The 25,237-nt window shown below is 56.8% G+C and overlaps 3 protein-coding genes across 3 annotated transcripts; all 3 read left to right on the forward strand.

The window, feature by feature from the left end:
- Positions 1–1,764: 1,764 nt before the first annotated feature.
- On the forward strand, positions 1,765–5,597 carry BRMS1 (breast cancer metastasis suppressor 1). Its single transcript, XM_006861066.1, has 9 exons — positions 1,765–1,903; positions 1,998–2,088; positions 2,201–2,328; positions 2,473–2,552; positions 2,644–2,740; positions 3,091–3,183; positions 3,947–4,011; positions 4,365–4,404; positions 5,500–5,597. Exons 1-9 carry the CDS (start codon positions 1,765–1,767, stop codon positions 5,595–5,597), a joined length of 831 nt encoding a protein of 276 aa, XP_006861128.1.
- A 546-nt stretch (positions 5,598–6,143) lies between these two features.
- On the forward strand, positions 6,144–10,727 carry RIN1 (Ras and Rab interactor 1). Its single transcript, XM_006861067.1, has 10 exons — positions 6,144–6,229; positions 6,367–6,547; positions 6,643–6,757; positions 6,835–6,907; positions 7,036–7,127; positions 7,224–7,961; positions 8,201–8,506; positions 8,674–8,805; positions 8,939–9,090; positions 10,242–10,727. Exons 1-10 carry the CDS (start codon positions 6,144–6,146, stop codon positions 10,725–10,727), a joined length of 2,361 nt encoding a protein of 786 aa, XP_006861129.1.
- Positions 10,728–22,712: 11,985 nt separating this feature from the next.
- Positions 22,713–24,992, forward strand: CD248 (CD248 molecule, endosialin). Its single transcript, XM_006861068.1, has one exon. The coding sequence runs from the start codon at positions 22,713–22,715 to the stop codon at positions 24,990–24,992; it is 2,280 nt and encodes a 759-aa protein (XP_006861130.1).
- Positions 24,993–25,237: the final 245 nt, after the last annotated feature.

Genomic DNA, 25,237 nt, shown 5'->3' on the forward strand with positions numbered 1-25,237 from the left:
CTCAGAATACTATCTGGTCACTATCCTAGAGTGAGCTATTAGTGCTATGATGGTCCAGGATGGACCAGTGGGGCTGATGAGGAGACCCTGGCAAAGTGAGCACAGTATAAAGACAGAACTACGGAATGCTCTCCGGAACAGAAGAGGAGGGTGTGGTGGGCAGGGAGGCAGCAGAGCATGTTTCTCTGGGGACTCACTGGGCACGGGTAGGTGAAGGAGCTGGACAGGTGGGTCAGCGACTGAGCCGAAGGCCATGGCTGTGTATAAGGAAAGACTTTGCAAGTTTCCTGTTCCCTGAGGCAGGCTTTGCAAGTTCCTCAGGGGGCAGCCTGACAGGTGCAGCCTGAGTTTCTGGACCACAACTGTTTGGTTGCAATCCTTCGGTTAAACTACCTGCAAGTCAGAGACCTTTGACTCAGAGTCGCTCCCAACAGGGCCTTGCAAACCCCAACCAAAACTTCGGGAGCCCTAAAAAGTTTTTGTTTTTTCCTGAATGTCATTCTGCTGTGGACAATATGCACCGCAGAGTATACACCCATTCAACACTTTCCTCGTGTACAAACAATTCAGTGACACTGATGGCATTCTCCAAAGTGTCCAGTCTTTCTCCCCCACCTTTTTGGAATTGTTCCTCACTCGAGCATTAGCTCACTACCACCTAAAGTTCCAGTCTGGTCTTTTGGAGATGCGGTTGTCAGTTTGAGTCCTTGTCATCAGTTCTAAAGAGAACGTCAAGCTCAGGGCAGAACTATTTTACTAGTTGAGTGAAACTTGGTCCGATTTTCAGATGACATTGGGGTAGGTTTGGTTTAAGGTTAAAAGACGGTTTGGCGCCCTGCTGGTGCTGTGGATTAGGCCTTGCAAGGTCGGCAGTTGAAACCCACCAGCTGCTCCTTTGGAAAAAGATGAGGTGGGCTATTCCAGTAAAGATTTAACAGAAGTCAGAATCACCTCAAAAGCAATGGATTTGGTTTGGGGGTTCTAGAAGGGATTTGGAAGGGACTGAGAACTCACCCAAACCCCTGCTGTGTGTGCTGGTCTCTGGAAGAATTGACCTCATTCTCTTACCACTCTGCAGGGATGTTGTCACCTAAAGAGCAAAGGTGTCTCCTCAGGACCACACTTAACATTGTACCCAGATGTTTTTCCACCTCACTGTACCTGCTCTAAGGTGCCCTGGTGGGGATGTGGGTTAAGCATTGGGCTGCTCACCACCAAGGTCAGCATTTCAAACCCGCCAACAATTTTGTAGGAGAAAGATGAGGCTGGCTGCCCGCATAAACATTTACAGTCTCGGAAACCCCACAGAGCAATTCTTGGTCCCTGGGGTGATGCTATAGGATAAGCACTGAACTGTTAACTGCCAGTCCTTGGGAACCCTTTACAGGGTCGCTGTGAGTTGGAACCGACTCAACTTCACAACTCAAGAACGTAGGGTTGCTGTGGCTCAGAATCGAGTCGGTGGCAGCGGGTTGGGTTGGGTTTTGTATCTGCTCTGGTGGTCGCCTGTCAGGGTTATCAGTAATCACTCTGCCTCCAGCGTCATGCCCTTGGCCTTTCCCACACCATGAATTGGTTCACCAGTTCCCCAGGTTTGGGAACACCCACAAGGTCCCAGGGCCATTTGCTCTCTTCCACCCTGCATGTGTGGCAAGGCCAGTCATCTCCCAGCTGTCCCCATCCAGTCGAGGGTCAGACTGGACTCTGCTCCTGGCACTGCAGGTCGTGCTTAGTGCCAACGCCGCCCCTTCTCCCAGTGCCCAGATGCCAGTCCAGCCCCCAAGCAAAGACACCGAAGAGATGGAAGCAGAGGGCGATTCAGCTGCCGAGATGAACGGGGAGGAGGAAGAGAGTGAGGAGGAACGGAGCGGTAGCCAGACGGAGTCTGAGGAGGAGAGTTCCGGTGAATGCACACATGCACACACAAACACACACAGGCACGCATGTGTCCAACATGTGTCCTTGTTGAGTGGCCCTGACTGACCTCTTGTCCCCAGAGATGGACGACGAGGACTACGAGCGGCGTCGAAGCGAGTGTGTCAGTGAGATGCTGGACCTGGAGAAGCAGTTCTCGGAGCTGAAGGAGAAGTGAGCGGGCGTACCTGGGGCAGCGGTAGCGGAGGCCCAGAGTGAGCATGCGCCTGACCAGGGCCTGCCACGGAGCAGGTGTTCGGTGCATGTCTGCTGCCTTTCCCTCCAGGTTGTTCAGGGAGCGCCTGAGTCAGCTGCGGTTGCGGTTGGAGGAAGTGGGGGCTGAGAGAGCCCCCGAATACACGGAACCTCTTGGTGGGCTGCAGCAGAGCCTCAAGATTCGTATTCAGGTGGCAGGTGTGTGGGGTGTCCCGGGACCAGGCCCCAGACGCCCCTCCCTGCTGCTCTCAACCCTGCCTTGCTCACTGCTGCCAGTCCTCCTAGGAAATCTCGCCCCCTTGCCCCCTCACGGGGAGAGGGGCCCTTCTCCCTTCTCCACAGGGATCTATAAGGGCTTCTGTCTGGATGTGATCCGGAACAAGTATGAGTGTGAGCTTCAGGGAGCCAAACAGCACCTGGAGGTGAGGGGCTGGGTGCCTGCCCAGGGTGCTGAATGGTCAGCGAGGCCTTGGGGCCCCCCGCCTGCCCCCCTGAGTGCTCTGCCTCCCCTAGAGTGAGAAGCTGCTGCTTTACGACACCTTGCAAGGGGAACTGCAGGAGCGGATCCAGAGGCTGGAGGAGGATCGCCAGAGCCTGGACATCAGCTCGGGTGAGGCAGCACCCCAGGGCGCCCAGGCCAGGCCAGCTCTCCCAGCTCTGTGCACCTAGACCTGAAGGCCTGGCAGGCAGCAGGAGCGTGCGCGGTGTGGGCCCGCTGTGTTCTCTGCTGCCCTTCCCCCCACTGGCCATAGCTGGCTCCCCCCATGCCCACAGCACCCATATCAAGTCCGTTGCTCTGCCAAGAGGCCACAGTGAAGGGTCTTGTCCTCGTGTCCACTGAGAGAAGAAAGAAGCTAGGCCTTTCCTAGAGTGTAGGCTTCCCCCCTCTTCCCTGCCTGGTGGTTGATGGGGGAGGGGTGTCCTTGAGGTGCAGCCCCTGATCTTGACCCCGGCACACAGAATGGTGGGATGACAAACTGCATGCCAGAGGCAGCTCCAGGACCTGGGACTCCCTGCCCCCTAGCAAGAGGAAGAAGGCCCCACTCGTCTCTGGTATCCTTCCAACCCTGGGGGCCTGAAGCAGGTGGGGGCCTGGATCCGCTCCAGACATGGAAGATGGAGAGCCAGATGACATGGCTGCTGCGTGTCCAGTGACCATGCCCAGACCAATCTGGCTGTCGGGTTAATCGGGGTGTCCTGGGGCTCCTGGCCATGTGGACTGCAGGAAGGCACCAGTCCTGACTCCCCTGGACGAGCTTGGCCTTTGATGCCCTTCTGGCTTCCCCACCCCTGTGTTTCTGCTGGAATACCACCTCCCACCTTCTTGGGAAGCACCCCACATCACCTCCTCCAGGAAGCCTCCTCTTCCCCCAGTGGCCCTGGCTTTCCTCCCTGCATGAGCTCTACCCTAATATGATCCCCTCTCTCCTCCTGTGCCCCTGGGCATTTTGCAGGTCCCCTTGTGATAGAGATGGGGCTCAGGCTGATAGGAATAGGGGTGAGGGCTTGGGGACTTCCGGTGTAGAGTGCCGGTGAGCACTGGAGAGTGGATGGTCCCCAGAGGAGGCTGTCTTACCAGTTTTATTGTGAGATGCCAGAAAGTGTCTGAAGAGAGAAGTGCTAAAAGTGGGGCTGAGGGAGGGTAGATGGAAGAGCCAGGGCCCTGAGAAGGGAGGGGAGCTCTGTAGTCTCCAGGCTCTTGCTGGAGGAGTAGGGGAAGGTTGAGGGGTAGAGCTAGTGCTCTACTCCAGAGTCCCACCTAGATCAGGTGGACTGGGCCTGCCCTTTGTCATCTGTATCCTTGACGCGGTCCCAGGCCCTTACATCGTGTACATGCTGCAAGAAATCGACATCCTGGAGGACTGGACTGCCATCAAAAAGGTGGCCTGGTGCTGCCCCTGCCCCACCCCAGCTCACTTTGGTTCCTGAGGGCCCAGGGTCTCTGGTGGACCCTCCGCATACCCTGCCTTAGCCCCAGGTTCCCTGTAGTCCCATGGGACATGGGCTGCCCTGGAAGACAACCTCTTAGTATGCCAGCCCCTCCTGGTTCTGGTGGGGATCTGGGGTGAGAAACTGGGAGGGTTTTGGGGCTGGCTGGCTCTCACAGACCCCCATCAGAACTTGACTTAGAAATAGTCCTTGGTCCCACTCCCATAGGGGCTGGTGGTGAGGGGCAGGGTTCATCCTGCCAGGCTTAGGGCAGGCTCTGAGGGAGGCTGTTTTTCCCCACCCAGGCCAGAGCAGCTGTGTCTCCTCAGAAGAGAAAATCAGATGGTGAGCAGCTCAGAGGTGTTCCTCACCCCACCCCTGCTGTCACTACCCTCAGCCCAACTTCCAGGAGGGAGGCCAGAGGGGGGCATGGTCCAGTCACAGTCCGAGTCCAACAGGAAGACCAGCCTAGGTTTTGGGGCTCTGTGGGAGGTCTATGAGCACAGGAAGCAGGAGGGAGTGGGACACTCTGGGTTGATGAAACTGATAAGCGAGCCCCCATCACAGGGCAGCCTTGATGGACCTGCAAAGCTGAGGAGGTGATTGGACACCCAAGACCACTGACCTCAGCCCCCATATGGAGTGGCTCCCCTTTCCTCATCTCGGCTTTTCCCTTTCCCACTAACACCCCTCCAGGACTGTGACCTTGCTGTTCCCAACCAGTGAGTCCCTCGGAGCCAAGTAGCTGGCCCTAAAGATAAGCTTTGAGTTCAATCCTGCTGCAGACAGGTGGACTGAAAGGTTCCCCAGGACTGCAGCCAGGCCCCCCTTCCAGCTCCATCAACCTCAACACTTCCTCACACCCACTGGGGCTAGTGCAGCTGTGGGCCTGGAGCGGACCTGCATAGGCTAGACAGTTTCCCCTCCCTGGCCAGGCCTCTGTCCTCCCTGACAAAGGTATGCCACATTGGAGCCCAACATCGTCCTGCTGACCGTGGGCCCTGGCTTCCCAGCCCCCACTGTGTGGGGACTTGGAGCCATAAGTTCAATTTCAGGAGAAACTCTCCTGGTGGGAGGTGAGAAGCTTTCTCAGGGTTTCTTTGTGTCTGCCTCCCAGATGGTGGGGACTGGAATTAAAACCTTTCCTGGGACTCTGGTGTGGTCTGTGTGTGTCTGATTTACCTGGTGAGGGAATCTGGGTTCCAGTCTCTCCTGGAGTCTCTCCTGGAGACTGTGACCCGCCCCTCCCACCAACTGTGATCTGGTGCAGCCTGTGCATGGGGTGCTCTTCCCATAGGAGAGAGCTGGGCCCCAGGCTCCTGGTGCTTCTGAACAACATGTGGCTGCACAGGCAGAGCAGAGCACGTGGCCACGGGTGGGGAAGGGAACTGTGCACACAGTGCTTAGTTCATGCCTACACCTGCCTGGGTCGCTTGGCAGATTGGCAGGGCCTGTGCGTGGGAGGCAGCCGGCAGCAGCAGCGCCATGTGCTGACGACCTCACAGCCAGACTCCCCCTTGTTGAGCGCTGAGTGCTAGAACCACCCCCAGAACTTCAGTTCAGTTAAGCAAAGGGGTTTGTTTCCATGGAGACTCGGCATCCCTTTTTCCATGGCAACCTGAAATCCTAAAGCCCAGGTTAGACTTGGGAATTTGTGGCCAGAAGGGGGCGCTCTGCCATCAGGCTGGCCTCAAGGCCAAGGAAAGAAGAACAACTGACCACAGACTTAAAGGTGCTTCTAGGGTGAGGCTGGGACTTGTGGGGACCGAAGGTGCCTGCTTAACCCCTTCCTGCCCATGTGAGATTTAAGGAGGCCAGCAAGGTTGCGGGAAGCTCTATGTGGAGGTGGCAGCCCCCCACATACAGCTGGGGCGCTAACATGGAGGGGGTCGTGACCCCGTTGCACTGGGCCCAGAACAGAGGAGGCGGGGACAGCCCGGGACGAGTGGACACGCAAGAGTTAACTGGCGGGGTGTGACAAGGCGAACCGCCCTCAGGAAGTGTTACTCACCACCGGGAATGTGCCTTGGGGGCTGGCTTCTCTTCCTGAGTCCCGGCGGGAGAAGCCGGCGGAGTGCCTAGCTATGGAAGCCCCCGGGGAGGCTGGCAAAGGCCCCCTTGGAGTCCCCAGCCCAACCAGCCCCGATCCAACGCACCTGGAGGGAGAAAAGTTCGTGAAGTTGGCGGGCGGCAGGTGGGTGGAGGGAGGGAGGAATGGCCAGGAGGGGAGGCCCGGGCCGAGCGGCGCGGGGGAGCGGGCCGGACGAGGGTCCCGCCGTCCGCCCGGCTCATTCTGCCCGCCCCCAGGCCGGCCCCGGACCCGCTGTACGACGTGCCCGCCGCCGGCGGGGGACAGACCGGCGGACCGCCGCGCCCCGGGCGCACAGTGAGCCTCCGGGAGCGTCTGCTGCTCACCCGGCCGGTTTGGCTGCAATTGCGGGCCAACGCGGCGGCCGCCCTGCACGTGCTGAGGACCGAGCCCCCTGGAGTGAGTGCTGCTCCGCCCCCGGCCTCCGAGGGTACTAGTCGAGGGTGGGGAGCCGGACCTGGAGGATCTGTGCCTTCAATTCCCATCCCCCACAGACGTTTCTCGTTCGGAAATCGAACACCCGCCGGTGCCAAGCCCTGTGTGTTCGGCTGCCGGAGGCCAGCGGCCCGTCCTTCGTCTCTAGCCACTACATCCTGGAGCGCCCTGGGGGTGAGACTTCCAGACAAGCTAGGAACAGTGGGAGGGTTTGGGTTCCCCTAGGGGACACCTCACTTCTCATCTTCCAGGAGTCTCCTTGGAGGGCTCAGAGCTCACCTTCCCAGACCTGATCCATCTCATCTGTGCCTACTGCCACACTCGGTGAGTCGTTCCAACAGCACCTGGTGTCCAAGGGGTCCTGCTCCCTGGACATGTCTGCAGGCTCTCTCAGGCCCCCCACAGACCACAGTACCTCTCACTCCTGACTCTGCTCCCCTCTCTGACCTCAGGGACATCCTCCTCCTTCCGCTCCAGCTCCCTAGAGCCATCTGCCAGGCGGCCACCCACAAGGAACTGGAAGCCATCTCCCATCTGGGTGTTGGTAAGGGCAGCCCTGTTACCCGTTGCACAAATGGACATACTGAGGCCCAGAGGGGCAAGGGAGCAGCTGGGCTTCAACTTGACATCTCTTCCCCAGAGTTCTGGAGCTCTGCCCTCAACGCTAAGGCTCAGGGAGCGCCTTGTGAAGGGCCACTGCTGCCCTGGATGAAGACCTGCTCCCCTCCAGAGGTGGACCAGGGCACTGGTACAGCTCTGTGCTTCTTCAACCCCTTGTTCCCTGGGGATCTGGGCCCCACCAAGCGGGAGAAATTCAAGAGGAGCTTCAAAGTGCGCGTATCCACAGAGACCTCCAGTCCCTTGTCCCCACCGGCAGTGCCACCGCCCCCGGTCCCAGTGCTTCCAGGGGCCGCCCCCAGTCAGATGGACAGGCTCCCTCCACGCCAGCTGCTGAGGAGGGAGAGTTCAGCGGGCTACCGTGTGCCAGGGAATGTCAGCCCCAGCCTCGCACCCCTGCCCTCCCTCCAGGAGGTGGACTGCGGCTCCCCCAGCAGCTCTGAAGAGGAGACGCCTCCTGGGGGCCGAGGGAGCCCAGCAACCTCCCCCAGCCTGGGCCACCGGCGTCCCCTCCTCCGATCCATGAGCGCTGCTGTCTGCTCCCTGCTGGCACCTGAGCGGCAGGTGGACCGGATGGCCTCAATGATGATGCGGGACCGCCACACAGCCGTGGGTCAGCTGGTGCAGGACCTGCTGACACAGGTACGAGCCGGACCCAAGCCCAAGGAGCTGCAGGGAATCCGAGAGGCACTAAGCCAGGCCCGGGCCATGCTGAATGCCGAGCTGGGCTCTGAGAAGCTGCTGTCACCGGAGAGGCTGGGTGAGGCCCTGCCGGTGACCCCATCTTACACCCATTTGTTTATCCTTGTCACTGTTCCCACCTGCCTCCCTGGTTCTGCTGTGTGCTTTACAAGTCACCTGGCCCCCCTTGTCCCCCACACTCCTGGCTCACCAAGATTCCTCCCCTCTGCCTTCCCTCTCCCTGCCTGGCTCTGTTCTTCTCCCCGATGCTGCCTCCACCCAACCCTGACTCCCTCACCCCTGTCTGGGTCTCCTCAGAGCATACGCTGGAGAAGTCACTACACCGCTCCGTGCTGAAGCCTCTGCGGCCCATCCTGATTGCCCACCTTCGGCATCGACTCTCAGCAGACGGCTCCCTGGGCCGTCTGACCAAAGGCCTCAGCCTGGCTCGGATGAAGGGCCCAGGAGCCTTCGGATCCCACCTGAGCCTGCCCTCCCTGGCAGAGGTGGAGCAGGTGCGCCAGAAACTGCTGCAGCTGCTCCGTGCCTATTCACCCAGTGCCCAGATCAAGCGGCTTTTGCAGGCCTGCAAACTGCTCTACATGGCCCTGAAGACCCATGCAGGTGTGCCCTCCCTTCATTCTCACAAATGGGGAAACTGAGGCCCGGAGCACTCTCTCCAGTCCTGCCACATGGTGGTTATAGGGATCACTCCTGGGATCACTTCTAAAACCAGCAGTGGGCCCTGGCCTTAGACACGAGAGCCTGAAGCTACCCCTTCCCCCCCATAGGGGAAGGTGCAGGTGCTGACGAGTTCCTGCCACTGCTGAGCCTGGTCCTGGCGCAGTGTGACCTTCCAGACCTACTTCTGGAGACTGAGTACATGTCAGAGTTGCTGGAACCTGCCTTGCTTACTGGAGAGGGTGAGGGACCCTTCCCAACTGCTGCTTCCTACACGACTCTTGCTGAGGGGCCCACACCTTAGCTGCCACTTGGGCAGGTCACCCACCCCCAGGCTAAACCCCGCTCTTCCCTGCTCTTCCCTTTGTGTCCCAGGCGGCTACTACTTGACCAGCCTCTCTGCCAGCCTGACCCTCCTGAGCAGCCTGGATCAGGCACCTGCCCTCCCCCTCAGCCCCTCCCAGGAGCTGCAGCGCTCCCTCAGTCTCTGGGAGCAGCGCCGCCTGCCAGCCACCCACAGCTTCCAGGTAACAGAGCCTCCCACACCGCCTGCCCTCCCACCATCTAGGTGAGAGGGAGTCTGGTAGCTGCCAGGCCAGTCCCCTGCTTTTTCCAGGGTCCCCTTTCTACTTAGAAGAGTCCTACATCCCTTGAGTCTTCACAGCTTGCCACATGGGGCACCCAGGAAGGCAGCCCACCCGGCAGAGATAGGAGCTGGAGTAGGGCCATGATTATCCCATTTTACAGATGAGAAAACTGAGACAGGACTTGGAGATGGAAAGAGGAATAGGTGGGAGGCACAGACTCCAAATCTGGGCTCCCAGCCCCCAGCTGAGGCTTGGCTCACCCCTCCTGCAAACAGGAGCCCACCAGGTACCAGGCTAGAACCTGGCCCCTACCCCATGCTCTGCTTGCCCTCCCATCATCTGGACCAAGGCTTGGGTGTTTTCAGAGTCGGACCCTATCTATCCCTGTCCTCTTGGACCTTGGTTTAAGGTCCAGGGTCTGTAGTCAGATTCTGGGTTCAAATCCTGGCTCTGCTACTTCCTGGGTGTGGGGCCTTAAACAAGTTACATAACCTCTTTCTGTCTCAAATTTCTTACTTGTAAACTGGGTTCACAGTACCAACCTCTTGGGGTTGAGTGAGTGCAGGCAAGTGCTAAGAACCTGCGGCCAGGCCAGCTCAGGCTCTCCTGTTGTTGTTAAGGTTGGGAGAGCCTCACAGGGCCATCCCTTCAGCCTGTAGACTGTGACCCACTCGTGTAGCCACATTTATCTCTTCCTCAAAGCCCATCTTTGGCCCACATCTGGTCCAAATGCTTTTTTTCTTTTCTTTCTTTACTCCTTTCTGTTTGTGAATTGAGTGAAGGTTTACAGAGCAAATCACCAGTTTTACATTGAACAAATCATATACTTCGTTTCATTACCATGATTGCAATCCCCTCCATGTACCATCAGTAGTTCACAGTATTTACCTCTACTCACTTTAACTCTTGTACTCCTCCTGGTGTCTTCTGCTACTTTCATCTTTTCCTCAAAAAGCTTTTGACAGTTAGATCTACATCCTAATTATACCTATCCCATCCCTGCAGAGCCTAAGCTGGGGCCTTAGATTTTAAAGTCAATATCTTGTACCAGATAGGGTTGAAGACTGGTTCTTGCTTCTTCTCCCACATAGCATCTCCTCCGAATAGCGTATCAGGACCCCAGTAGTGGCTGCACCTCCAAGACCTTGGCTGTACCCCCAGGGACCTCCATTGCCACCCTCAACCAGCTCTGTGCCACCAAGTTCCGAGTGAACCAGCCTGACACCTTCAGCCTCTTCCTGTACAAGGATCATGGCTACCATCGCCTGCCCCCTGGAGCTTCGGCCCATGGGCTGCCCACCACTGGCTACCTAGTCTATCGACGGGCAGAGTGGCCTGAGACCCAAGGGGTCTCACCTGGAGCTGCAACAGAGGAATGCAGGGGGGCACCGGAGGCAGGGAGCATCGAGGGGAAGGAAGGCACTCAAGAAGATGGAGATGCTTGGGTCAAAGCCAGCCCTGGGGACAGGGGACAAGAGACTAAGACGCCTGTCGAGGGAGGGGAGGGGCAGGCCAGGGGCGGCCCTGCTCCATCTGAGGGGACAGAGACTGAGGGAAGGCCTGCAGTCGAGGAGTAACTGGGGACAGCCAGAGGTGTCTATGGGTTAAGAGACTGAGTGAGCCACTGGGGTGGTCTTTCAGAGCCTCAGCGCCCCTAACCCGGCCTCCAGTCTCCCTGCCACCCCGCAGTTGCCCTTCTCCTACAACCTCTGGGATATCCAGGAGCCTACATGCTGGAGGACTGGGGGGGCAGACCAGATGCCCAAGGCCCCTTACCTTCTCCCCCAGCTGGAGGCCAGCTGTGCCCAACAAGGGTCAAATCAGCAGATACTCAACCTCTGGCTTTTGGGAGGGGTGCTGTCCCAGCTGCCTTTGCATCTGCCCTGGAGGTCACAGCCCCATCCAGCTGAGGGTTTCAAGACCTGAAAGCCCCCAACTGTCACTGGGTGTCAGGAGGCTTTGGGCGGTCGCAGAATGACAGCAAGGGCCCCACCCAGCCCCATACCTGGTCACCTGAGGACACTCCTCCAAGCCTCAGAATCTTCACCAGTCAGGGGGGATGGGAAGTAGGCGGGCAAACCCTTCCATCCCCCTGTTCTCCTCTGTCTTCTACAACCCCACCCCAGGGCTCTCACTGGGTAATGATGTTCATCCTCCTGGGAATCTGCACCCAGAAAAGAAAGCACCCCAGTTCCAGTCTTTCCCCCAGTAGGGGAGTCCAGAACCCCAGAGGGAGGTAACCCCCTCACAAGAAGGGAGAGAAGCTTCCAGACTTGGAAGCTTGGAAACCATTTTCTTTGCTCTTAAGTTGTTTGCCTCTCAGGAGAGCTTTTCGGTGGGGAGGCAGGGCATGGCTTATTGGCCCCACTGAGGTTCAGAAAAGAAAGGTGACTCCCAAGACGTCTCACAGCAGGTTTTTAGGGGTTCCTCCACCCAAATAAAGACACTTGAGTCTAAATCCTCAAAGTTACATGGCCTTAAAACTGGGGGAGTGGGAGGGACTGTTCAGAACAGCTGGTAAACCTGAGCAAAGACTAATACCCACCACGAGGGGGCGCGCTGATGAAGCGATCCCTGGGAAAGGGCAGGCCAGGGGCCACAGCACATGTGGCCTGTGTTACAGTCACCAGTAATCCAGGGGCAGCACAGGCTCCTTGGTGGCCAACCCTTAGGCCCCATGGGAAGCAACTGTCCACTGATGTAGGGAGGATCCCAGCCCTTGGCCACGGAGCACAAAGGGACATCAACAGTCATATCAGGAGTGGACAGTGGTTTTCAAACAACCCTGATATAGCCTAGATGTGGGTGTACCAACCAATTTTCCCTCCCCACCTTGGTCCTCCCACCCCTACTTCTTGCTGGTAGGGACCCTCCCCCTTCAACCTTTTGTATGTCCCCCGCCCCCCACCTCCCTTGCAGTTCTCAATAAAGGTTGTTCACTGATAACAAAGAGTGAGGGCCAGTGAGGTGGGAGCCTGAGGAAGGGGGCGAGGGAAGGGCTGAACTCTGGGATCCAAACACAGGATGTACCAAGTGCAGTCCCAGAGGAAGGGCCTGGGGTGGTTGCAAGGGGTTCTGGGAGAACCCCAGGGGACAGGATGTGGAGCTAGCCTCTTTGACCTCTGCAAGCCCCTCCCACCCCACTTCCAGCCCCCTGCGGTCCTAATCCTTGACTCTGTGAATTTAGATTGCCCCCACACATACGCCCACTCCCCTCTCAACACACCATTTATGAGAGTCTGATTGTGCTGTACTCTAGGGTCCTGATACAGGGGCTGGGGCTCCAGGCAGGACAGGCAATGATAGGCTAGACTGAGTGGTCTTATTCTCCCCATTCTACACATGAGGAAAGTGAGACTTGCTCAGGGTAAGTGGCTTGTTTAAAGACAAAGGGATTAGACACCAGGCCTAGTAAGCCTTTGGATTCCTTAATCCCCCAGGACAGGAGGACTCATTCACTCATCCACTCAGCAATTACCTATCATGTGTCCATTGAGGACCAAGCATCCACAGCCCCAGCCAAGCAGAAACAGGTCAAATTCCTCCACCCTTGCTCTGAGCAACTGAGAGCCTGCAGTAGCGTCCCTGAGTGATAGAAACAGTTAATTTGCTTGGCTGCTAACCAAAAGTTTGGTGGTTCAAGTAAACCCAGAGATGACTTTCAGAAGAAAGGCCTGTGATCTACTGCCCCCCAAACCGTCCACTGAAAACCCTATGGGTGACCTATACCTATGGAGCAGCAATTCAAAAGAAGGAACAAATCCTTACAGCAAGAAGCATTTACACCCCCTTCACACACAGAGTGGACGGAGATGGGCAACTGGGACATTGGATACTCAAATGGGGAGGGGGGGACTACAAAGGCAAGAAGTGACTGGCTTACAAGCTTTCAAGAGGGAACCTCGTGCTAGGGAGCATGGCGGAAGGCAGAATCTCCAGTAGGTACTACTCAATCTGTCTGGGCGGAGCTGATGAAAGGAAATACAGATGGGTAACTCGTGATACTGTAGGGAATAATGCTTATCAGGACGGATTGTGAGGGTTGGAAATGCAAACGTAGACGTTTTATAACAAGGAAGGGAGTGATTAATTCTCCAGGCTAGGAGCGGAGGTCTCTGGGACCATCAACGGAGAAGAGCCAAGAGCGGGACCCTACCCAGAGAAACAGAGATGCCTGAGATAGAGACAGAGACGACGACGTGGAGTGATGAAGCGGCTGGGGACTTTGGACCCAGAGAGGGAAAGGGACTGTGGGCCGAAAAATGGTGGTGGTGGTGGGGGAGTGTAGGGGGTGGGTTTCTAGGATATACCCTTTGATTGGTTGATGATGCATGGAGGGGATTGGAACCATGGCAATGAGATGATATACGATGGAATGAATGTAAGACTAAGGTTTTCCCATGTAAACTATCATATAATTCACAATAAAGCATTAAAAAAAAAAAACAAACCCTATGGAACAGTTCTACTCTGACACCCACGGGGTCTCCATGAGTCAGAATCAATTCTGTGAGAACTGGTATTGGGTACTAGGGACTCAGCCTCCCCTGCCACCACGTTCACCTTTGTCCGCACAGAAGAGGAAACATAGGCTCTGAGAGGTGACTTACCTAGCCCAGCAGGACTGGAGCACTTGGGCATGTTGCATTTTTCCACCTAAAGTCACCAGAAACTCTGTGCGTGTGTGTGTGTTGTCAGTCTCCCTCACTAGAATGTCAGCACCAAGTCAGTCTTGTTCCCAGCCATCACGCTGGGGCCTGACCTGGAATGAATGAATGAGGAAGACTCGGAATGTTTTCTGCAGTTCCTGGGGCCAGAGCAGCGCATTCTCCATCACTGCCACCAGGGGGCAGGTGAATCCCTTCTAGCCAAGGCCACTCCGGGGACTCAGTGGTCTGAGCAGGCCCTGCTTCAGGAGGGACACAACTCCACATGAGATCCCAAGGACATCCTACAAAAGGGGCCCTTCAAATGACGGAGGGTGTCCTAAGAAGGAACCAGGAGTGACCAGTCACTGAGGCCTGCAATGAGGGGACTCAGGGGCATCAGGACACTTGTGGTGGACACTCTTGTTGTGCTGTGATCACTTATATTTATTCACACAGGACACAATGCCCTGACCCACCTGGCTGTGGCATCTTAACCCATGTCCACTCCCACAGTCATGATCACACACAAGCATCTTGATCCACACGCACAGTGTGTGATATGCAGCCCACGTCCCCAGGAACACCCACAGAGTTAGGCACACCCTGACACCCTCAGCTGCTTATGTCTTGCAGGATGGGACACTGGGATTCTCCTCTTCCACAAAAGCCAAACACTTCTCAGACATCTTAGATTTTCTGTCACCATGCTCTTTCCCCCACTCATTGTGGCTCCCTGACACATACCCAGTGACAGGCTGCCACAGAGAAACACATGGTGACAAGGGATGACACATGCAGGGAAAATCTGCCACATATGCAGAGACAGGCTGAGACAGGGTCATGTGCTGACCTGCCACACACTTACACTAATGCATGCAGAAGGACCACAGGCAACCTAAGTACGCACTCAGACTTGGCAATGTATTCTTTCCCCAAAAGCAGCACAGTACACAGATCGATCCTCTCACTCTGACAAGCATTGTTGTCCGTTAAGTACCAGCAAGTTGTTTCCAACTCATAGGGACCCTGTAGAGGGTTTCCCAGGAGCTGTTGGTAAGTTTGAACCACCGACCTTGTGGTTCACACCAACCTTGTGGCCCAGGGCTTTATCCCACAGCACCACACCAGGACTCGACTCGCTGCCAAGTATAGGAAGCTCAAACACACACACACACACAGGGAGACTCAAATTCAGAGACACATGCAAACATGGAGACACACACACAAACATAAAACTCAAAGCTAAAGACAGGAACAGACGTACAGACACATACACACACACACAAACTCAGGACAACACAGACATAGGCACACACAAAGACAGAGACAGACACATCATTTGTATAATTCTGAGCTCAGAAAAGATGCTCAAGGCCTTCTCCAGGCTAATTTCATGCCGAGCCCTGGTCTGCACCCCTATGCTCATCCTCCCCAACCATGGTGAACTCTGGTGGGGCTGTGGGTGGCTGAGAAGACCCCCAAAAGGGGGGAGGTGACCCCACTGGCCAGGCAGAGGCAGAAGCAGACACAGGCGGTGCTGGGTGGGGAGGATTGAGCTCATCAGATTCCAGCCAGAGTGAATCACAGGAGTGCCTGGGGAGGGTCTGGGAGGGGGCATTGGCCCAGGGACTGGGGGCTTGTGGGCCTGGATAACTTTTGGACCGGAGGGTCCTGGGTCCAGAGCAAAGCTTGAGTCTAGGAGGAGGGCTTCCCTTGGGGTTAGTAGGACCTGAAGAGGTGCTTGTTGCTGGGCACAGATTCTGGGAGGGGCTCCTCTCAACACAAAGCTAAGCCCCAGGATGAGACAATCCACCCCACCCGACCCCACGCCTTCCAGCCTCAACAGCTGGGTGTTTTTAGCAGGGGGTAGGTCAAGGGTAGTGGGGAAGGAGAGGTGACCTTCACGGCCTATCTAGGCCCTTGGGCCTTGGGGCAGACGTCAGCATGGACCTCAGAGGCCCCAAGGGGTTGGCCCCATCGGAGCCGACAGGGTTACAACCCAAGTGGCCCTGCCAGGGGAGGCCTCTGCCAGAGCTGAGAATGAGGAGCGCAAGGACCAAGCTGTCTTAGAGCCAGGAGGCTTTGCCGCTGAGATGGAGCCCTCTGCTCCTGCCACCCCCGGCTGATGCTCAGAGAGGAGGCGGCTGGAGCCAGGGCCAGCCCCCTGTGCAGCCTGACAGGAAGAAAGGATGAGGCTGGGGGCAGGGCAAGGGCACAGGAAGTGCCTTTCTTAGAATTTTGCACCAAAATAGCCCGTTCTGTTCCTACTCAGGGTCTCGGTGTCCCACAGGGGAGGTGTGTATCACCAAGGAGATCCCCACTAAAGAGGGGCCTATCCAGTTTGACTCTTGCTCTCCAGCCCCCTCTGCCCCCACCCTGATCTGCCCCCGCCATGGCCTCTGCTCCACTTTGAAGTCACAACATAAATATCATGTCTGCTTGGGTTTCCCTTCCTGGCCTGGTCACAACCCCCCAGATTTGGCTCTTACCCCAGTAATACTAGGGGATACAGTTAAGGGGGGCATTGAGGGAGGCCAGGACCACCCAGGGACAGTGACAAGCTGGAGACCCCAGAGAGGCAGAGGAGAGAGAGAAGTGGCAGAGAATGGAGATACAGAGACAAAGAGACAAGCCAGAAACCAAGGAGGGGACAGAGAGCCTTATTGAAGGAAAAACCAGAGACACCAAGAGGGGACGGAGAGAAAGAGAAGCTTGAGACTCAGAGCCCCTGGGGACAGAGGGGCAGGAAAAGGAGTTGACAGGACAAACAGAAAAATAGGCAACAGAGAATGTTCCCGAGGTGCGGGAGGGACTGAGACTGGTGTAGCAAAGACCACCGCCCTGGGAATCAGGCAACCAACCCACCAGGTTTGTCCAGGTCTTGGGTATCCAGGTGCTAAAACCAGGAAAGTCCTCAGCAAACTGGGCTAAGCTGCTCACTCTAGGTGTCAGAGGTCACAGAGCCCGCTCCCATACATGTCTCTTGCACAGATAAGGAAACTGAGGCCCTGAAACAGCCAGCTGAACTTCCCTGTTGTTGCTGTTGTTGTTGTGATGTGCCGTGGAGTCGGTTCCAACTCATAGCGACCCTACACAGGGTTTCCGAGGCTGTAAATCTTTACGGGAGCAGAAAGCCTCATCTTTCTCCCGCGGAGCAGCTGGTAGTTTTGAACTGCTGACCTTCCCTGGAGCACACTATAAAGTCAGCCCTGGAATGCAGGCTCTCTTGCCTCTTTCCAAGGCGTCAAGGCCAAAGACACTAGGGAGGGGAACTAAAATAGAGAGGGACAGTCTCACTCTGCCTATAGTTGTCCCCAAGAGCCTCTGGGTCTGGGTACCCGTCCACATCCACACACTGTCCAGTTTACAGGGGATCTCAGGCAAGCCCTGCCATCTCTGGGCAGGTGGGCGGGGTCCTTCTAGCCCTGATGTGGGCAGACATGGTCAGACGGTCAGATCAGGTTTCCTCCAGGAGGCTGGGCAATCTGAGGACAGCCGGACAGCCGTTTGCTTCTCTCCTCAGTCACCCAGATGTGCAAGCCCCACATATGCACGTACACCCAGGTGGTGCACGAACACAGAATCTCAAGGATGCCCTATTTTCCTCCTTCACTCCCAGGGGCGAGCCTGGTCTGGAAAACATCTTTTCTTCCTGGGACCCATCTCCCCAAGTCTTTCTCTCCGCCCTATCCAGGCCCCAGCCTCCCACCCCTCTCCCCAGACTCTCCTCCTCTGAGCCACAGAGGGTGCCTACAAGTAGAGAGAGGAGGAGGCTACCCTTCCTTCCAGAGCCCCCTCCTCTTCCCTCCAGGCCTGTCCGCTCCCGCAAGCTCACCCACCTCCCCTCCTCTGGCTCCCACCCAAGACCAGGCACCTCCACCCACCCATCCAGCCCTTCCTCCCGACAGGCCCAGGGTGGTTTGGGAAGAATTTAGAAATGAAGGGGGTGGGGGATGGTGACAAAAGAAAGCAGTAAAGGAGGTGATCTGTACACAAAGCAATGTGCTGGCTCAGCGGACAGCATGCCAAGGTTCTCAAGGACAGACGCCTGCCTGGGGCGCCCCCCATCGCTCTGACTCCCCACCCTGGCTGCTCCAGTCAGTCTCTCCGGGCCAGCGCCTCTACCAGCGGCCCTTGCCCTCACCCTCACTCCTTGGGCCCACATACTGCATCTCCAAACACCAGACTCTGTGCTGGATTCAGCAGCAGGAAGACAAGGCTCCTTTCAGAGAGGGGGTTTCTGTCTACATGCCCCTCTCAAGAGGAGAGCTCCCCACATGGGCCTTGATCAGAGGAGGGAAGAACCCAGCTCCCTGACCATTAACCCCAAATGTGAGCTGAACCCAGATCCCTAGCTTGCGAATTGGACTGTCCCCTCCCTGTACCCCGATTTCACTCTCCTATACGGCACTTAACAACAACAACAACAACAATCGGGTCCCAGCAGAAAAAAACAGGCTGTGTAGCCATCCCAAGCCAACCTGGTCCTCTGGGCTCTATGCTTCAGATTTTTAGAGGTACATTCTGAGCAGAACTCCACTTCTGCTGATATCCCTGCATCCAACCATGCAACGATACATCATTTCATCTACACACGCATCCACTTACTTACCCATCTGTCCACTCATCCATCCATCCATCCAACCTCCCACCTTACCATCCTTCCATTCATTCATCTGTCTTTCCATCAAGTCATCTGTATTTATCTGTTTGTCCATCCATCCATCTGCCCACCCTCCAAGAATTTACTGCATGAATTAGCATCCCTAATGAATCAGGGTCAACCAGCCTAGAAGGAAATGTAAGACCCCAACCAACTCCTTCTCTATCTCCCCAGCTCATCACACCCAGACCCTTGATGTTATGCCAACCCCATGTGAGACAGCTTCAACCCTAACTCTTCCAAGGAGGAGGCAAATGAATACCAGGCACCCTCCCAAATTGGGTACCCAAATGCATCCCCAAGACTCATTCTCTGCCCACCCTCAGCTTTGTTGGGGCAGAGATGGCCCTGTGGTGTTGGCTCTGATTTTCCTCCATTCCCAAGTAGGTCCAGACAATACATCTGGAATTTGGCCTTTGACCTTCCTCCTCTTGGTTCCCTTGCCTGCTCCCCAACTCCTCACTCTCATAGAGGCTGGGGTCCCAACCTCCAATCTGACCCACCCACTCACCAGACAGCCTACAACCTCCCCTTGGCTGCTCTAGCACCGGCCATTGCCCAGATCATGACTGGGCTAGCCACACCCTTGGACTAGGCTCCCACCCGCCCTAAGGAACCTCTAGAGGCTGCCTCCCCCAGCCCGGCCCGCCCTGCTGCCCGGCTCTCCAGCCAGCTCCCCTCCCCTCTCCTAGACTATTGCAACAGTCTCCTAACTGGTCTCTGGCTTCTGGTCCCCCTCCACCCACCACACCAGTCACAGAGATCTCTCTCCATCATGGAGTTCTGGTCTTCAGGGATAGCTCAAAATCTTACAAGCCAGACCCCAACCCCCTTTTGCTAGACTGTCTCACATACCTTCTCCCATCCCCTCTAGATGTTCCTCATTGCAGGCCCGTGGGTGGGGTCCTCTGCATTCTCCAAACACATCTTGAATGCGCCCACCTCAGGACCTCCCTGTGGGCTGTGCCTTCTTCCCATCATGCTTTCCTCCCATCTTCACTTGTTCCTGTCATGCCCAACTGTCTCAGGTGTGGCAGCAAAAAGGGTACTGAAATAAAAGTCAGGAAGCCTTGGTTCTAATTTCAGCTCTGCAACCAGCTTGTTCTGAGACTGCCTGTAAAGTTTCCCCATTTGCAGAAAGGCTTGCTGATTGATTTTCAGGGGTCTCCTATTTCTAGGGTAGTCAGTCTAGTTTCAAGGGGGAAAGCTGGATGGGTGAGGAGAGCAAGTGGGCTTTGGCTATATGCAAAATCCCAGTTCCATAGCATCACCCTGAGCAAGGCCCTACACTTCCCCTTCCCTACTGAGCAGCAGCCAGGGGGCAGGAACCTTTTGGGCCCTGGGAGAACAGCAGAGAGTAAGACAAAGGGGCCTGAGCTACTGGAGTAATTTCCTGGGGGCAATGTTGCCCACCCCCAGGGGGGCATTTGCAATGTCTAGAGACTTGTTTTCTTCCCTTAAATTTATTTTGTGTGTCTGGAGACATTTTGAATTGTCACAACTGGGAAGATACTATAGGCCCCTAGTGGATAGAAGCAAAGATGATGCAAAATCTCCTATTAAGCACAGACCAGATTCCTCAACACAGAATAATCCAACCCACAGTGTGGCGACATGAGATAAACATGTGACCTCAAAGTCAGTTTGAACCATAAGGTTGATGGTTCAAATTCACCAATCGCTCCTTGGAAACCCTATACAAGGTCTCTATGAGTCAGAACCAACTCAACGGTGGTTAATAACAACAACAATATCGAGGTTGGAAAAACCTGGGCAAGGGAGCTTCAGGACATAACCAAATCAATCAATAAGTAAATATATACCATACCAGATACACACACACACACATTATTTGTTGTTGTTATATGCTGGGAAGTCGGTCCTGACTCATAGTAACCTGAGGCTGTAAATCTTTACGGGAGCAGAAAGCCTCATCTTTCTCCCACGGAACAGCTGGTAGTTTCGAACTGCTGACCTTGCGGCTCGCAGCCCGATTTGTAACCACTACGCTACCAGAGCTCCTTACGCGCACACACACACACACACACACACATATAGATATAGATATAGATATATGAACAAAGTAGGAGACTAGAACAAGATCCATCTGGGGGATGGAGAGTCCTAGGGAAGATGAGCAGAGAGACTTGAGGGAAGTGGGTAGATATTGCAAGAAGAACAGTGTAGGCAGGGGACACAGCTAGAAGCAAAGAGCCTGAGGTAGACATGTGCCTGCCTGTGAGCTTAAGGAAGGCCAGGAGGCCAGAGTGACTGGAGCAGAGGAAGCAAGAATTTGAGAGGTCTGGGGCTGATCACATGGCTCCAAAGCCATGGCCAGACCTTTGTTTTTCCTCTAAGTGACATGAGACCTGGAGAGGTTCTAAGTAGAGGGATCTGATCTAATTCAAGTCTTTAAAGGACACCTCTAGCTGGTTGGTTTATGGAAAGGGATGGAGAGGGCTGGAGAGGCAGCCAAGGCTAGAGAGAGTCTGCAGCAGAAATCAGGACAGGAGATGAGAGTGGCCCAGGCTGATAGCAAAGTGGTAAGAAATGGTTGGATTCTGGATCTGTTAGGAAGGTGCAGCCAATGGGATTTGTTGTGAAATTGAACATGGGGTGTGGGGGAGAGATGAATCCACAATGATCTCAAGGTTTGGGGCCCGAGCCAATGGAAGGATGAACTGCCCCGTATTGATTTGCTGCTCCTGAAAGTGGGGAAGTTCTGTATGTTTCACAACCTGAACCTGGGGAGAAGGAATTCCTTCTCTCAGGTGCCTGGCTAAACCCTTATTCTTAGGCGTTTCTGCTGGTTGTTGATGCAAGGCCAGTCCAAACACTGTTAGGTATCCCCCACCCCACCCTGATTTACTCAGAAGACTAAGGAATATTTGTCTCATGCTCAGCAGCTGACAAAACACTTTTGCAAACACTGAATGACTTGATACCATAGCCCTGGGGAGCTGAGGGGTCAGAACATATTGGAGTGTATAAATAAGAAAAACAAAGGCCCAGAGAAGGTCAGTAACTTCCCCCAGGTCACACAGCAAATGAATGGTTAAGTGGAAAGTTGAATCAGGAAGTGGGGGAAAACGAAGGCTCAAAGTGCAGCGGATGTGCAGGGGTTAACCAGCTAACCAGCTCCCCAGGGACCATCAGGGGATGGGCTCAGTCCCAGGCCTCCTGGAAGGGCAGAGAAGAAGGCAGTGGCCAGGTCCCTGCAACAGGCCTTGGGGGCAGGGAGGGTTCTACACACGTGACACCGTGTCACATACACGTGTGTGTGTGTGTGTGTGTGTAATTATGAGGCCTGTGCCCATACATGGCCTCAAACTTGTTCCCTTACAGCCAGCCCCGGTCCCCCAGAGTGAGTGGGGGGCAGCCCCTCCCCCAGACACCCTGCCTTGATTGCAGCAGGAACTCAGAGAGGCATTCCCTGTTTGGGGGCTACCTCCTCCCCCTTGAAGCCCAGGTTCCCAGGCCCCAGGCTGAGCAGGGTGAAGGGAGGGCAGTCTGGGTAGTACCCCCCCCCTCCCGCCCACTGGCCCCAGGAAGCTTGGGGTGGGGGAGGGAGGCAGGGACTTCGTCTATAAAGAAGGAGATGAGGATGTCCCTGAGGGAGTGATGACGAAGAAGATTCCCACTGGGGACTTCATTTGTAAGGGCATGTAAATGCCACACCTTTTGATATGTACACCTTAGCATGTCAGAGCATGTTCCTGGATGGGAACGGGGCTGCAGGCCTGCGTGGGCCCACGGTGAAATCAAGGGTTTAGCATATCTGAGCCAAGGGACAGGGTGTAGGGGTGTCGTGCCCGCTGTGACTGAACTGGATCAGGATAGGTTTTCCCATGGTTGACAGGCAGTTCAGAGGTCGTGAGACTTATCCCGGTGTGATGAGGACCTGTGGTCCAGATCTGGGTCTGTGGGTCTCTGGGAAATGACCTCGGCCCTCCCCCGACTGCGTTGGACTTTTCGGAGGGAGGGTCGGGACAACCTTCTCAGGCGTCTTCCCTTCCCGAGGTCCAGTCTTGCGGCTCCTCACTGCCCCTCCCCCAGGACCCCCACCCCTGTCCCCACCCGCCAGCTTCCTGCTCCGCTGCCCCGGAGAGCTGGAGAGCCGGAGCCCAGGGCTGGCAGCCACCCAGCCCACTCCTTACAAGGCCAGCCCCGGCCGGCCCGCCCCCGACCCGGCCCCTCCCCCTGTCAAGAGCTACGGCGGGCCCGGCGCAGGCCAGTCGGGGGGCGTCGCGATGCTGCTACGCCTGCTGCTGGCCTGGGCGGCCGTGGTGCCCGCGCTGGGCCAGGCTCCCGGGGCCGCTGAGCCCCGTGCCGCCTGCGGACCCAGCAGCTGCTACGCGCTCTTCCCGCGGCGCCGCACCTTCCTGGAAGCCTGGCGGGCCTGCCGCGAGCTGGGGGGCGACCTGGCCACGCCACGGACCCCCGAGGAGGCACGGCGGGTGGACAGCCTGGTGGGCGCGGGTCCCACCGGCCGGCTGCTGTGGATTGGACTGCAGCGGCCGGCACGGCAGTGCCAGCCGCAGCGCCCCCTGCGCGGCTTCACATGGACCACCGGAGACCAGGACACGGCTTTCACCAACTGGGCCTCGCCAGCCACCGGAGGGCCCTGCCCTGCCCAGCGCTGCGCCGCCCTGGAGGCAAGCGGTGAGCATCGCTGGCTCGAAGGCTCGTGCACACTGGCCGTGGATGGCTACCTATGCCAGTTCGGTTTCGAGGGCGCTTGCCCTGCGTTGCCGGAGGAGGCAGGCCAGGCTGGCCCGGCGGTCTACACCACACCCTTCCACCTGGTCTCCACCGAGTTCAAGTGGCTGCCCTTCGGCTCCGTGGCTGCCGTGCAGTGCCTAGAGGGCAGGGGGGCCTCTCTGCTCTGTGTGAAGCGACCTGAGGGTGGCGTGGGCTGGTCGCGGGCTGGGCCCGTGTGCCCCGCGACTGGCTGCGGCCCGGACAATGGGGGCTGTGAGCACGAGTGCGTGGAGGAAGAGGCTGGGCAAGTGTCCTGCCGCTGTTCCGAGGGCTTCCGACTGGCAGCGGATGGGCGTAGCTGTGAGGACCCTTGCGCCCAGGACCCGTGTGAGCAACAGTGTGAGCCTGGTGGGCCACAGGGTTACAGCTGCCACTGTCGCCTGGGTTTCCGACCAGCTGAGGACGAGCCACACCGTTGCGTGGACACGGATGAGTGCCAGATTGCTGGCGTGTGCCAGCAGATGTGTGTCAACTATGTTGGTGGCTTCGAGTGCTACTGTAGCGAGGGCCACGAGCTTGAGGCAGATGGGATCAGCTGCAGTCCTGCAGGAGCCATGGGTGCCAGGGCATCACAGGACCTTGGGGACGACTTACTGGATGACAGGGAAGATGAGGAGGATGAAGATGAGGCTTGGGAGGCCTTCGATGGCGACCCAGGGATGCTGTGGATGGAGCCTACCCAGCTGACTGACTTCGGCCTGGCCTACAGACCCAGTTTCCCGGAAGTCCAAGAGCCACAGAGGCCCTACCTGGAGCCCACCTGGCCACCCCCACTCAGTGCCCCTCGAGTCCCCTACCACTCTGCAGTGATCTCTGTCACCCGGCCCATGGTGATCTCTGCCACGCGTCCCATACCTCCTTCTGCTCACCAGCCTCCCCTCATCTCTGCCACACGCCCAGCCTTGGCTTCCTCCCATCAGCCCCCCATCATCTCTGCCATGCACCCAGCTTTACCCCCTGACCACCAGTTCCCTGGAATCCCAGCTAACTATCCAGATCTTCCCCCTGCCCATCAGCCCCCCATTATCTCTGCCACTCATCCAGCACAGCCCCCTGCTCACCACCCCCCAATTATCTCAGCTAAACATCCTGAACGGTTCTCTGCCCACCAGTTCCCCACGGCCCAAGACACCCAAACTAACACCAATTTGCCTCAAATTCCAGCTAACCACGCTCCGATGGTCACCACCCCCAGTGCCCATGAACCCTCTCAAACCCCAGATGTCCTGGTGCTCAGAGCCCAGACTACCCAGCTTCCCATTACCCTAGCTTCCCAGCCCCTTCTGACCACTACCCCCAGGTTCCCTGTGCTCTCTGTGCCTGCTGCCAGCCAGCCCCCAGCCCTCCCTACTCCCCTACCCCCTCAAAGCCCCATGAACCAGACCTTCTCCAGTAGCTCTATACATCCCCGTTCCAAACCGCCCCAAGTCCCAAGAGAAGGTGCCCCTGACCCCAAGATTGCCCCATGGCTGTCCTCAGCAGCCCCAACAGTAGCTCCAACAGCCCTGGGGGAAGCCAATCTGGCAGGTCGAAGCCTAAGGGATGACCGGTGGCTATTAGTGGCACTACTTGTGCCAACATGTGTCTTCTTGGTGGTCCTACTTGCACTGGGCATTGTGTACTGCACCCGCTGTGGCCCCCATGCGCCTAATAAGCGTGTCACTGACTGCTATCGCTGGGTTACCCATGCTGGGGGCAAGAGCTCAATGGAACCCTCACCCCCCCGGGGCAGCCTCTCAGGGGTGCAGACCTGCAGAACCAGCGTGTGATGGGGTGCAGCCCCCTTTCTGAGCTGGGAGGGAAGGGATGTGCACTGGACACATGGCTGAGGCTGCACCAGGGACCCATAGGGGCCACCCATCTGGACAGAGGGCTACCTGGTCCCCCTGCCCAGCCAGGCACCTCTCCAAGAGCTGGGACTCAACTCTCCGGAACTCTGCTCATTGCCCGGCACTCATGGCAAAGGAGAGGCTGAGGCTCCAGGACCTCAGGGGGTGGGTGCTGGGTCTTCTCC

The sequence above is a fragment of the Chrysochloris asiatica genome, unplaced genomic scaffold (genome assembly GCF_000296735.1).
Source record: "Chrysochloris asiatica unplaced genomic scaffold, ChrAsi1.0 scaffold00040, whole genome shotgun sequence".
Taxonomy (NCBI): domain Eukaryota; kingdom Metazoa; phylum Chordata; class Mammalia; order Afrosoricida; family Chrysochloridae; genus Chrysochloris; species Chrysochloris asiatica.

Coding starts and splice junctions, on each gene's coding strand:
- BRMS1 (XM_006861066.1), top strand. CDS start 1,765: ATGCCAGTCCAGCCCCCAAGCAAAGACACCGAAGAGATGGAAGCAGAG. Junction 1,904..1,997: donor GTCTGAGGAGGAGAGTTCCG/GTGAATGCACAC, acceptor TCTTGTCCCCAG/AGATGGACGACGAGGACTAC. Junction 4,012..4,364: donor ACTGGACTGCCATCAAAAAG/GTGGCCTGGTGC, acceptor TTCCCCACCCAG/GCCAGAGCAGCTGTGTCTCC.
- RIN1 (XM_006861067.1), top strand. CDS start 6,144: ATGGAAGCCCCCGGGGAGGCTGGCAAAGGCCCCCTTGGAGTCCCCAGC. Junction 6,230..6,366: donor ACGCACCTGGAGGGAGAAAA/GTTCGTGAAGTT, acceptor GCCCGCCCCCAG/GCCGGCCCCGGACCCGCTGT. Junction 6,758..6,834: donor CATCCTGGAGCGCCCTGGGG/GTGAGACTTCCA, acceptor CTCATCTTCCAG/GAGTCTCCTTGGAGGGCTCA.
- CD248 (XM_006861068.1), top strand. CDS start 22,713: ATGCTGCTACGCCTGCTGCTGGCCTGGGCGGCCGTGGTGCCCGCGCTG.